Genomic DNA, 14025 nt, shown 5'->3' on the forward strand with positions numbered 1-14025 from the left:
GTGCCCTGCGATTCGAAAATCTCCATCATCTCCATCATCTCCTTTGCGAAATGCGTCCCATTCCGCCAGAGAATAATGCTTGTTGGGACAAGCTACCCGCCGTATGGCGGAGTCCTTGGACAAGGACAGGGAAGGTGACCGGTGACGGCGCTTCCGCGAATGACTAGAAGAGACGGAGGAATGGCGGGAACCACTCCGGGACCGAGACCCCCTGGACTTACGCCGACGCGGACAGTCGCCCCTCGAATAGTCGGTCGAAAGCCCAGCGGATTTCGACTTACGGGGTTTGGAAACCCTATCTACAGAAAACTTCTGCTCCCGCAAGGCCTTCGACGTCAACGACGGGCATTAATCGCCGTCATCGGTGGCGTGGCTCTCGCTGAGGCACCACAAGCAGACGTTGTGCGGGTCCATAAGCGACATCTTGGAACCGCAGTCCCGGCACTTCTTGAAGCCCGACCTCGGGGTAGAAGAAGACAAAGACATATTTCACAAGTAACCAAGTACGAAGAACCAATTCAACAGGAGAAGAACCGAGGTGCGCCGAGACTCTGAGGCGAACACGTTCCCGGAAAAAACGGAACTGAGGCTGGAGACATTGTGCGTCCTACTTATAACATCCGGTGACGTCGGCTCTCAATGGAGGCCCTCAAGGGACAGCATATCAATGTCATCGACGTAGGACACCAGCGACAGAAATTTTCTGAAGCAGCACAGCTGTGGCGATTACTGTCATAGATGTGGAATACGTCGGAGGACACAATCCCTTCCAAATATATTCCTTTCGGCATAGCTAAGCATGCTCTCTGCACTCACTTTCCTGCTGAAAGGCAGCTTAAACTGCCGGAAGTCATCATGTTACAGGGACTCACCTACCTCGGAGAGGGTGCAGAGCTTTTAGAAGTATATTCACCTTGGAGAAACGTATTACGCTATGCTGTTTTCACCGACGACACCAACGAACATGGCTGAGCGCAGCTGGCATCAAAGGCTGAATGATGAGGGTTTGTTCTCTGTCAACAAAATGTTGTACGGTGTGACCTTGCCAGGTTGAGACCGCTCCCCCTGCCATTTGAAAGAATGTATTCATAGGGGTATAAGAGACTGGGTCATAGGAGGGAGGTGGGTTCACTTGCACGGAAGTCTGTCATTGGGTATGTGTCTGCTACCACTTTACTAATAAAAAAGTATTCATCAATCCACCAGACTCGCGAGTGGTTCTTAGATCCAAGATGACAATTTCTGTTCTTATGGGAGAAAATATTAGTTTTTATGCATGTAATGTATGATAGATTATTGTCTTTATTTTAGTCTCATAAGCTACCCTCCTTTTTGGAGTATTGTTGGATGTAAATATGAATTGCTTATGTACCTTCTTGACAGGATTCAGTCAAATCCATGCAGTGCTCCACTCTCTGTATGCTAGGGTCACGTATAACCAAAAACAATACAGAAATGAAATGGGTCAACTGTTCCACCATACCTCAATTCAACAACCAAGCAGGACAGAAAGGGAATGTATCATTGTCAATATCCTTGACAAACATTAAATTAACATGAAACTGTAAAGTACTTGCTATAAATGTAGCACAATAAAAATATACAACTCTTCAATTTTGAGAGGATTGCCACAAAGGAAAGCGGGCATCGATGTTAAACAGAACATCCATTACAATAAGGCCTAAATGCATTTGCAATTAAGTGATGTATCTAAGCAGTTATGTTGCAGTCTACTGCCATTGCTTATGGTAATGAAGGGGGGTAGAATATTGAACTATGTTCAACTTGGGCTGTTACATACATAAAAACCTCATTCTACCTGCAACACCAACCTTGGAAGAAAAATACTCCTATGTAGAAGTGTATTAGGCATTGGAATTGTAAACCCAGAGACCAAGTATCATGGTATCAATACATTAGTCTTCAGCATTCAGATCAATACATATTTTCTGATGCACTTTGTGTCCATTTCCAATTCAATACTAAAAAGATTATTTCCCATAGGGGTTGACCCTGAACATATTATTTTTTACATGAAATAGAAATTTAATCTGCCAACGCTTCACCAAAAAAGCATTTGTTGGGTGCTTAGGATGGTACAGATAAATCTGGTGTCATTTATGGGGACAAAACTCATGCACAAGCATGCATTTACTGACCTACCTCTTCCATCCGTTGAATCAGATTCTCCATGTCTGTGATTTGAATGTGCTTTTCCTGAACTCGATCAGCAACATGGTTTAAGCTAGCTATGCTCTCCATAAACTTCTCTTCCTGTTCATTTGTGGATGCCTAAACATATATAAAGAAAAATATCCATTACTGGTTTAAAGGAGCCCTTTATAGGTGTAATCATTACAAATTATGTCAACGTAGTTCATTTATCTCACTTTAGAAACATTTAACTGAACATATTTAGACCCCAAACACAACAATCACTACATTGATCAGGCCAATTTATCTTAATCTACAATAAAGAAACATGAAAAATGCCTTTCAGAACACAATTCGATATACCCTCTGTATTACAGATTTTTTTTTTTTTTAAGTAAGAATACTCAGTCATAATGGACCTATTCAATGGTTTTTACATATATCTATAGAAACCTATTGCCCATATAATGTGCTGCTCTGTCATTGTAACAATGTACAACAAAAGTGATGGGACATGTTGGAATAAATGGGACACAGGAATATTTCAATAAAGCAAACTAATGCCAAAAAACTGCAAACTGCGCTGGGGCAGTATTTGGAGAATCAAAGACCAATGGAGTTTATTTATGGAGCGCTGCCTGGAAAAATGTATTATTTTATTCATGGTTTCCACCTCTTAATTGGCACCAAAACAAGGGTGCATCTTTGAAATGCAGGTAGTCATTGTTTCAGCTTCGCCACAGCACGTGAAATATGATACAGGCTATACCGCAAACCATGAAAATGTTTGGAATTGTGTATGCGAAAATACAAGGAAGCCAAAGAATTGGCACCTATGTCACGCTACCTGGAAAACACTAGGAAGTTTATAAATAGATAAAGATCTACTTTTAAGACTACACTAGCCAATGTCTTCACCTGCTGTTTTCTAAACTAACTTGTTAATGGCTTTCAAACGGAGCACAGCTAAAGTGGATTGTGGTCTGCAATGTATTTCATTTAAATCACGTGAAACAGTGTTAAATGTATAAATTATATCATTGTAAATGAAGAAAAACAGAAAATAGGTATTTTGGTGTGAATAACAGTTTATTCAATTCAGCTGCCATTGTGCTGATTAAGTTGAACTGCATTTCAACTTGGAGCAACATCCCTCTCACCTTTCGAAGTCTTCCAGGGGATATTCTTAGAAAAATACTCTAAGATTCTAGGACCACAGAATTCAGTGTCTTGGGTAGAGATGTTCATTTATTGAGAGACACTTCGGGCTAGCATCAGACACTACCACTGCTCTTAACAGGACATGTTGAATCATCCATTGCCATAAAAGCAAGGTGTGCATGGTCTAATGTGTGCAAGACATGAAGAGTCCGGTCACCCGACTTACATTAATTATTGATCAAGGCCTCACTGATCAAGGCCTCACTGAACTTGTGATGTTGATCTGTTTACTAGAGTCATATGCTGATCACAAGACTTTTGGGGTGAATTGATTAGACATATTCAATGGTGTAATCAGTATTTGTTCTACCAGTGACTATTGTCCACGATTTTAGCATGATATGACTTCTAAGAAACAAAGAAGGTAAAGATTAGGGCGGCGTCTTTGTTATGACAACAAAATTGCATAATTTAGGAATTTTGATTAATAATACAATTATGAAGGAATATGCCAAACGTTTAGATCCCATATTCACACATGCATCCACAAACAGAGATTTCAATCATCTTGGTTTTTATTGAGGTTGTACATTAAGGAAGACAAATAAAATTGCTTTCAAAAGTATTAGGAGTGGTTTTGGAACCCACCATCTCTGACCCATTCCAAAGGCCACACTCTGGACTGGCTTGCGGATCTCAATTGTGTGAGAAATTTAGCGGTGTACCACTTGCTCGTCCCCGGGGATCTGTCACCCAAGTGGCCAGGGCAGGGCCATCGCTATTGGATCCAGTTCCTGGGGGTGGACTAGTGCGGTAGGATCACTTCGATTGGGGTCCTCGGGGAGTGGAAGAGGAACGCCAACGGGTGAGATGCGGTATCCCCCTTCTCATAACACTTTTTCCCATCCTACCATGTAGGATGCTCAGATACTCTATACTCCCCCTTTTCAGACACGAAAACAAACACTTTTGCACACCACAAAAGACAACGTACGAACACTGGAGCCGTTTACCAGACATGTCCCAACACAAGGGTCAGGCAAAGTCAGGCAATTGACCAGAATCACACACACATAACAGCCCTTTCCCTTCCCTACAGGGATAAAAGGAGGAGCACAAGAGCACACTACGAGCAAGGCAGACCGCACGACGAGACAGCTATCCAAGTACGGCAGTTCAAGAGGAGAAAGGCAGCAAGAACCGAAAGGGTGACAAGAAGAGAAGCGACCTTGTCCTTTCTGACCCGGAGCCACGAAACCTCAGTGGAAGGAAATGTAAGACTGCAAACAGCTAGTGTGGGTTGCAGCAGAGGTCAATGGTAAACGGAGCAAACCTACACTGATCCACAGAACAGGGAGAGACACTTGCTACTATAGACAAGAAAAGCCAAGTGATTCATCACAGCCGGTGAGTCGATGGGAGAACCGATAAGAAACCGAACTGTGTTGAACAAAAGTTGCAAATGGCAAAATAAGGGAGGTTCAAAGAACTGGTAACATTAAGGGTAAACCAGCTGCAGAGGGGTCAGACACCACATGGGTGCTCATTCAAAAGACTCCTGTTGATGCCACGTTTGTTGAAACTACTGGTACCAGGAGGCCCTATGAGAGCAGCAAGGAAAAGGTCAAAGTGGTCATAGAGGGGTCTAGCAAAATCCCCCGTACAATCGAATGTCTTTGACCGACAAACCATTGAAAACCCAAGAGAAGTGAATCCTGCATTGTAATATAGTAGAAGGAACTGAGAGGCTGGCAAGAGTGAACAAGACAAAGGGCACGAGCAAGGTCCATCGAGTGCAAAGCCCTCTCCGTAGGCGACAGAGGTTTCGGGAAGAACAGGCAACACCAAAGGCTCGTTCAGATAGTCATGAAAGTGAGGTGCGTACACAGTACCACCATTGATTTGTGGAAAGTCCGGTATGGTTGCTTGGGGGAAATTCCCTTGAGCAGAACAGGTCGCATTTCCTGTTTAGGCTGGTGGCGAACAGATCTACCTGAGGGGTTCCCCAAAGGGTGAAGATCTCTTGAAGGACTTCCTGAGCTAGCTCCCACTCGTGGGACACTGTGTTCTGCCTGCTCAGAGCGTCCGCTGTCAAGTTCTTCTCTCCGGCTAGGTGAACTGCCGATAGAGAGATTCCTTCTTGGATTGCCCAAAACCAGAGCTGCATCGCCTCTCTGCACAGGGGTAGTGATCCTACACCTCCTCTTTTGTTGAGGTAATGCATGGCCACCGCGTTGTCTGTCATTATCAGGACGTTCTTCCGTTGTACAGCTGGCAGGAACGCCTTCAGCGCACGTCTGATGGCTCTCAGCTCTAACAGGTTGACATGTAGTCTGGACTCTGGTGGAGACCAACGACCGCTGATGGTCAAGTCGTTGGCGTGCGCTTCCCACCCCGTGAGTGAGGCATCCGTGACTACTGTTATCTCCGGCCAGGGTTGCCAAAACTGTTCTCCTTTCAGAATGTTCTCCTGACAGGCCCACCACTGAAGGTCTCGAGCCACCCTGCCGGGAACCTGAAGAAGATCTGTCATTCTCCCTGAGAATTGTGACCACTGAGTCCTCAGTGCCCACTGGAGGGATCTCATTCTCAGGCGAGCCTCTGGCAGTAGGAAAATGCAGGATGCCATGAGGCCTAGCAACCTAAAAAAAGTCGAAGGCTAGGAGACGTTGGGCATGTTGGAACTTGGTAACCATTTGTAGAATATCTTGAGCCCTCACCTCTGGTGGCGAGGCTTATCCCAGGGAAGTGTCCAGGATCGCTCCTATGAACTGGAGTCTCTGCGATGGTATCATTTGTGACTTCTTTAAATTGAGGGAGAAGCCCAGTCTTTGAAGGAAGTGGCACACGTGATTTAGCTGGATCTGAGCTTGTTCCAGAGAAACAGCCCTGATCAACCAATCATCCAGGTAGGGGTAGACGTGAATCCCTTCCCTCCTTAAACTTGCAGCCACTACCGACATTAACTTGGTGAAGACCCTCGGGGCGGAGGTCAGCCCAAATGGCAGCACTCGAAATTGATAGTGAGAGTTGCCAATTGCAAACCTCAGGTATTTCCTGTGTTTGAGATGGATAGGCACATGGAAATAAGCGTCCTGAAGGTCCAGAGATACCAACCAGTCCTGGAACTGAAGGGCCTGGAGGATCTGAGAAAGAGTGACCATCTTGAATTTGTCTTTTCTGAGGAATTTGTTCAATTATCTCAAGTCCAAGATGGGTCTCAGTCCTCAGTCTTTCTTTGGAATGAGAAAGTAAGGGGAGTACCAGCCCTTGTTCCTCTCCGCTACAGGTACCGGTTCTATGGCACCTTTCTCTAGCAGGTCCCAAATTTCCTGCAAGAGGAGCGGATCTGGAGCTTTCTGAGAGCTGATCCCCGGTGGATGACTGAGGTATACGTAGGAAAGGCAGGCAGTAACCTTGGACAACGGTTTCCAATGCCCAAGCATCTGACGTGATAGCCTGCCATACCGCCAGATGTTGAGTCAACCTGCCTCCTACAGGTGTCCTGTGAGGGAAGTCCTCAGAGTGGTTTTGGGGCGGCTGATGCAGATGCCGATGGTAAAGAGGTACCTGCTGTTGCTGCGGCTTTTGAATATCTACCCTGTCCACCTCGGGTAGTTCTTCTTTGTCCGCTTTGAGCCGGTCGTCCTCTACCTCTTCCGAATGCGGAGTAGAAGCGAAAGGACTTGCCCCTCGCAGAGGTTCCTGTGGGACGAAAAGGAGTCTGACGGATTGCAGCTCCTAGGGATTTTGCTGCTGATTTTGAAGTTTGCAGTTTCTCTAATCTGTCATCCGCCTTTTTCCCGAACAAAGAAGAGCCATCGAATGGCATGTTCAAGAACCTGGCTTGCACATCTGGGGCAAAACCAGACTTTCTCAACCAAGTGAATCTCCTGGTTGATGTACTTGCCGCCATTGCTCTGCTGATACTGTCAGCCGAATCAATGCCCGTCTGGAGGGATTCGCACATAGCGTCTTTACCGTCCTGTATAATATTCAGGAACGCATCCCTTTCTTATCCCTCCGGGATGCAGTCAGCCGCTGTAGAAGCACACTCCCAAAGTGTATGGCTGAACCTAGCGAGGGTGCAAGTAGCATTAACAGATTTTAACGCCATGCTACATGCTGAAAAGACTTTCTTTGCCATAGCATCATATTTTTTATCGTCCCTGTCCTGTGGGACGGTAGGATAAGCCGTCTTAACATCGGTAGAGGATGCTGCCTGTACCACCAGCCTTTCTGGGGATGGGTGTTTAGACAAAAACTCTGGGTCTGTAGAAGATACCCTGTACTTTGTAGACAGTTTTTTATTTACTGCTGGTACTACATCTGGGGTTTCCCAGTTTGTCATGATCTTTCTCTGAAGAGCTTTATGAAAAGGCACCACAAGATCCTCCTGTGGGCCTTTGTCAAAAATATCCGTGAGGTCATCTTGTTGGAAAGATTGTGAAGGTGCAGACCACCCCATGAACTCTGTGATCCTGGCCATTAAGGCTCTATGGGGGGTTTCAGCATGCTCCCCCGGGTCTGGCTTAGCAAACTCCACCTCAGGGGAAGTGTCTAACCCACTTGCCTCATGTAAGGAATCATGAAGATCCTTTAACCTGCGCTCTTCAGAGGAAAATTCCTCTCTAATTAGGGTTACAGGTCCCTGCAACTCAAATGTGTCTTCCTGTTCAGACAATTCACCCTCTTCCAAAATTGAGGACATAGTTCTCAATTGTTCTGAACTCATAAAGGGAGTAAATCCCATTTCCAAGGCAGAGGGTGCCGAACTTGTCATTATCGGCCTCGAAAACGTCGATGTCGTCGACGCCGATGTCGAAGGCTTCGAGCGTGGCGTCGAAAACAAAGGCGGAGGCCTCGAAGACCTCGACAGAATTGGAATTCTACTCGACAATCTCGAAGCCATCGACGTCGAGGACCTGGGGATAGTCGCTGGGTGTGTCGTAACCGTGACTTTTCTTGGCGTCGACGCCGGTGTCGAAGCTGGCGTCGAGTCGACAGACCCGTGTGTCGAAGGTCCCTTCGACAACGGCATCGAAGACATCGACCTCGACGGAACCCTCGTCGACGGCACCTTCGAGGAAGGTTTGGATGTCATAGTCCTACTCGAGGGTTCGAGACGCGCTCGAGAGGTTTCCTTCGCCGGGTACTGCGACTCGCTGCGTTTTTGACCTTCGGTTCTTTCAACCAGAGCATCGCTCTCGACAGTCTTCGAGGGGGGTCGAGGCCGCTTTCTCGAAGACGCTCATCATATTTTTGCGGAATTCCTCCCATTCAGCCCGGGAACTATGTTTCGTGGGGCAAGGGATTCTTTTTGGCGAAACAGAGGAAGAGGAAGACGGAGAAGGGGATCTTCGACGTCTCTTCTTCGAGTGCTTCGATCCTCGAGGAGTGATGAGACCCACTCCGAGACCTGGAGCGCGAATGGTGACGAGGAGACGAATGTCTCGACTTCGTCGACGAAGAAGAAGCTTTAAAAGTCTTACCTTTCTCCAGCTTCCCCCTACGCTCCTTCAGGGCCTTAGCTGTCATGGACATACAGTCCTCGCATTCCGAAAAATGGTGTTCAGCTCCCAAACACCACAGACAAACTCTGTGAGGGTCAGTCAACGACATCGTTTTCCCACAATCTCGACATTTCTTGAAGCCGGATCGAGGAGTTGTCGGTTCCGACGAGGAAGCCATCGAGTACGGATCGAATGACTCGAGGTAAATAGGATTAATCTGACTAGGAACTGAGCAACGGTATTCCGAGGCACTGAGTAAGCACGGAAAAACGGAACTGAGCAACGGACGCTGCGCGCGGCCTTTATAGGCAGGATGACGTCGACACGGCGGCTGTCGAGGGACATCGACTCGGAGGAGGTCGACGCGCAGCGCCCTCTAGAGAAAAAATTTTCCGAGGCCAGCAGAGCTGGAAGAAGATATCTAAGATGAGGAATACGTCGGAGGACACAATCCCTTCGAAGGTCTGGATACCAAATCTGCCTCGGCCACACTCGGACGATGTAACATCTTGCATTGGCACCGTCTGTGTGTTGATTACTTGTAGCAGGAGTACAGGAACAGTCCTTCCCACGGGAAGGAGAACGCGTCCCCCAAAGTCCTCGGTTGATGTAACTTGCTGGAGAACTTCTGGCATTTGGAGTTTGCCGCTGTCGAAAACAGATCATCTGGGGTCTGCCCCATTCGATGAACAGACGATCCACCTGATCCTGACAAAGCTCCCACTCGTGGCAGGTGCAGAGTTCCCTGCTGAGGGAGTCTGCAATGGTGTTCTTAACTCCTGCCAGGTGAAGAGGGACGAGGAACATCCCCTGTACGACGGCCCAGTGCCACAAGTCCTGGCCTCCTTGGAGGGCACCGGGAATGAGTGCCCCCTGCTTCCTGATGAAGAACATGGTGGTGGTGTTGTCCGTGAAGATCCTCACCACCTTGCCTTTCATAGACAGTAGGAACGACATGAGGCCCCAGAACACTGGCTGTAGTTGCAGGATGTTGATATGCAGACCCTTCTCCTCCGGCAGCCACAGGCCTCTGGCGTGAAGACATCTGGTGTGCACTCCCAACCTTCCAGGGAGGCATCCGTGGTGACCATCTCCTAGTATGGGGGGTTTGAAATCCTGTGCCTTGGGGGATGTGGGAGCAGAACCCCCACCACTCTTTCACCCGTCGGAACTCCTGATTGAGAGGTATCTTGTCCGTGAAACTTCCGGACACCTGTATCCAACGGCCATCCAGGAATTCTTGAAGGGGTCGCATCTATAACCTGAGAAGGTGGACAAGGTAGATGCAGGTAGACATGCCCAGTAACGTCTCAATGGGCCGCACCGTGGCAGTCTTCGCTGACAACCGTCGGTGCACCTTTCCTTGAATGGCTGCTAGCCTCTCCTCCGAATGTGAGGCCAGGCAAGACACTGTGCTGAGTCTGGGGTGGAGGAACAGCGTGTACTGTGATGGCGTTAAGCAGGATTTAGGAGAATCACAGATCTGTCAATAGTCGGACGGTCACTGTTGTGTGTTCGTCGGGCCAGATCCCGCGAGCGGGCGCATATCAGCCAGTTGTAGAGGTATGGGTATACGTGTATGCCCTGTAGGTGTAGATGGGCCGCCACTGGTGCCAGGCATTTTGTGAACACTCTTGGGGCCGACTTCAAAACAAATTGTAGGGCCTTGTACTGATAGTGCTGGCCCTGTACCATGAAGCATAGACATTTCCAATGTTTCTTGTGAATGGGGACGTGGAAATAAGCATCCTCCAGGTCCAACCACGTCAAGAAATCCCCTTTCTTCAGTTGGCCGAGCACGTGCTGCAAACATCCTGAATTTTTGGGACTTTAAGTATTTGTTCAGACATCGCAAGACCAGCATGGGTCTCCAGTCCCCGGTCTATCTAAAATGGACTCCTGAGCCCCAGAGCAGATGGGAAATTTGCTCAATCGCCCCTTTCATAGCATAGCACGTACCTCTTTCAGAAGCTGAGGGATGTGCTGCTCTTGTCGGGGAACCAAAGAAATACGAGGACACCTGCATTGGAACTCCACGTTGTGCCCCTGGGCGAGAGCGTCAGCACCAATCTGTTGGTGGTAATCTTTCTACACTCGCTGACGAACCTCATCAGCCGGCCTCCAACTAGGGTGCACAAGTGGGGGCCAGACGTCTTGGCTGGTTCAGGCTTGCCTGGGCACCGGCGTCCTGCCCTGTAGGTGACAGCGAAGCAGTCCTCTGCTACCATATGCCTGCGAGCAGCCTCTGTAGGCTTCTTGCGTTGAGGATCGGGAAGGCTGTCTGTAAGAAGCAGAGAACCCTTTTGATGACCTGTTCCATTTTTCCCTGGAGGAGCGAAAGGAAGAGCGGGCCTTCTCTGTATAGGCTCTGATGGCCTGGAGGGACTCAATGGCCTTCCCAAACAAATGTTCCTGGTTGAAGGGCCTGTCTAGCACCTTCGCTTCGACATCCTGACGGAAGTTGGTGGCCTTCATCCATCCCTACCGACTAAGGCAGACAGCGTTCCCCATTTGCCGGTACCCTGTGTCGGCGACATCCACTGGCACCATGATGGCATAGTCCGATGCCACTTCTCCATCCTGAAAGAGGTTGAGGGCCATCTTCTCATCGTCAGGGAGGAACTACAGGATCGGTCCTAGTTTGTACCACATCTCCCGGTCATAACTGGCTGGGCTCGCCAGAGCGTTGGCCGCCTTGATTATGGACGCTGCAGTGTAAATCACATTCTTCACCATGGCGTCCATCCTCTTCCTCTTGCTGTCCGGAGGGACCCAAGACAACGAGGATGGGTTAGCGGACGGGTTCCTGGCAGCTACCGAGACCGAGTTCGGCGATGGTTGCGACTAGAGGCACTTGGGTGCTGAGTACAGCACATTATACTACTTCTCCAGCTGTGCAAGGGTTCTTCATGAGGGCTGGTCTCTCTTCCCAAATATCGTCCAGAAAGGGTACCGCCATGATAGTCTTCCTCTTGGCCTCTCGACATTGATAAAAGAAGCTCTCCTTCTTGGGTTCCTCAAGCACCAGCTGGAAAAGCTTGGATGCCCTAGCGATCATGGAGTGGAACGAACCCACCTCGTCCGGCGGGGAAACCCTATGTGGGGCATCCAAAAGTGGCGACTCACTGCTGTGACAAGGTCTTTGTCGTCATCCGTCGTCATGGCCGTATCCGCTCCCGTACCAGTGTCTGGGTCTGATGGGAGAGTTTTGTGCCCACCGTGGTGGAGGAGATTGATATGGGGGTGTCAAATACCACTTCCTCTTCTTCAGCAGAGGCTGATTGGGTACCTATGGGACCACAGCTACCAGTGCTGGGGGCATTCTCATCTGAATCTTTGACACCAAGTTTGGAGAGTCGATCGATTATCCAAGGAAATGCCCTTCAGCCGAGAGGCAAAACAGTAAAACTAGGCCCCGCCCAGTCATCGCCATCAACACACATAGGGGGGTCCCCCAAATGAACCATTCAGCAACTGATTTAGTGGCCCAGTTTTAGCTCATACCAGGTCCCATTCCATATGCTGTTTGAATCACCACACAGAATGATACATACAATACACAGTGTTTGTCATTTTATACAAAATAATTATAATTTATTGCGTAGGCCACTGGTCCTACGTTGACAAAGTAAAAAAAAACACATAAATACATATATCGATATGGAGGATGTATATACATCTAATAGCATTTCAGTGATTCAATCATAAAACGAAAGGTGACACAGAAACAATTCTGCAATTGGGAGGAAAGCAGGCACAAAACACTGTCTTCCTGGCCCTATCTGGCTAATAAGTCGCAGAAATCCTCCAAAAAATAGTGTCACCTAATACACATTCTAAAATTGATTATGCATGACAAGATATATTGTACATGACCGAAAATACACATCCCAGGTCTACGTCCATGGTGGCGATGTTGGACCACGTAGCATAACTCGATGGTACAGAGTGATGCAAGGGACGTTTCGGCAGGACATCAGTTATACTGCCTTCGTCAGGACCCCAAGGGAAATGGAGCTTTTAAGAAAAGAAACAATCCTCCAGAAGGGTAGTTGCTGCCACAAAAACGGCGCAAAGAGGAAAGAACCTCCAGGTCTTGATGGGAAGGCTGGGTATGTCATCAATAAGTAGACCTCTAATGACTGTCGCATAGATCAAACGTCCGTATCGCCAACTACAGAAGTACAGGGCAAACATACAGTCGAGCGTCCTCACGTAGCCATTCCCAGACTGCGTTTCACTCCTCAACTCCACGTGTGCGGCGCCGAACGCAACCACAGAAGAGACTTCCGAATAGCAGCCAGCTCCCACGGTGTTCCGTCATCCACACAACACGAAACCGGAAATGCGATGTACGCGCGTCGTCAGAAGGTCCATAAAAACAAAGAAAGGACATCGCCATCATCCGCCTCATCCTCGTGGACTGTATGCATGGATTCCTGATCTTTGTTGTCCGTGGACACGACCTCCATGGCTTGGACAACAACCTGGGAGGGCTGTTTCTGGGCCTCCTCGTCATCCCCCCTTCCTCACTGAGGGTTTTGAACCTGGACGTGGGCTGGTATCTTCACCCCTTCTGGCGTGCCTGCAGTCTTTGACAAAGTCTCTGCACTGGTGTTGCACCATAGGGGCAGGCACACTTTTTGCCCCAGGGGAGCCATCCTCGTAGGGTCAGCGCCTGTAGCTGCTGTGGCAGTAGTAGCAGTTGATTGAGTCGCAGACAAGGTCTTTACCTGTGTGGGTTGAGCCTGCTTGGGCTGCGTGGCCTTCTCCTCTGTCAATGACTTCTCGGATTTCTCCCATAGCTTAGCCAGGGTAGATGACTTCCTCTGTAAAGAGGAGCTTGATGGCAGGCTGGCAATGGACTCGGAAGGTGATGCTGATCGTGCCCTATCCACTTTGGGACCCGTTTCAGCAGCAAACCCGGTGGACTCGGACTTGCAGATCTTGACCTTACCCAGGTGTTCCTCTCGCACTGGTCCACCCACTGGGTCTGGTTTCAAAGGCGATGGCCATGCCTTGGCAACCTGAGAGGGAGACCCCCAGGGACTAGCGGGTGAGACACCTTCTGGTTTCACACACTATGCAATACATTTTATATTAAAAGCCAAATAGGACCATGAAAAATGCATACACAAAAACAGGTCATATGCAACATTGACGGAAAATAGCCTCATTTAGGTGTAGACAGCAAATC

The 14025-nt window shown here is 48.4% G+C and overlaps 1 protein-coding gene across 4 annotated transcripts in view; it reads right to left on the minus strand.

Annotated features, from left to right (window-relative positions):
- The window catches only part of CCDC68 (coiled-coil domain containing 68), a 459254-nt gene that overhangs the window by 204781 nt on the left and 240448 nt on the right, over positions 1-14025 (minus strand). For all 4 annotated transcript variants that reach the window (XM_069627009.1, XM_069627008.1, XM_069627010.1 and 1 more), the window contains one exon: positions 2164-2292. In XM_069627009.1, coding sequence (XP_069483110.1) covers positions 2164-2292 — 129 coding nt within the window. The remainder of the gene's footprint in view (positions 1-2163; positions 2293-14025) is intronic.

Source organism: Ambystoma mexicanum, chromosome 6p (assembly GCF_040938575.1).
Source record: "Ambystoma mexicanum isolate Mex_15411 chromosome 6p, UKY_AmexF1_1, whole genome shotgun sequence".
In the NCBI taxonomy this organism is placed as follows: domain Eukaryota; kingdom Metazoa; phylum Chordata; class Amphibia; order Caudata; family Ambystomatidae; genus Ambystoma; species Ambystoma mexicanum.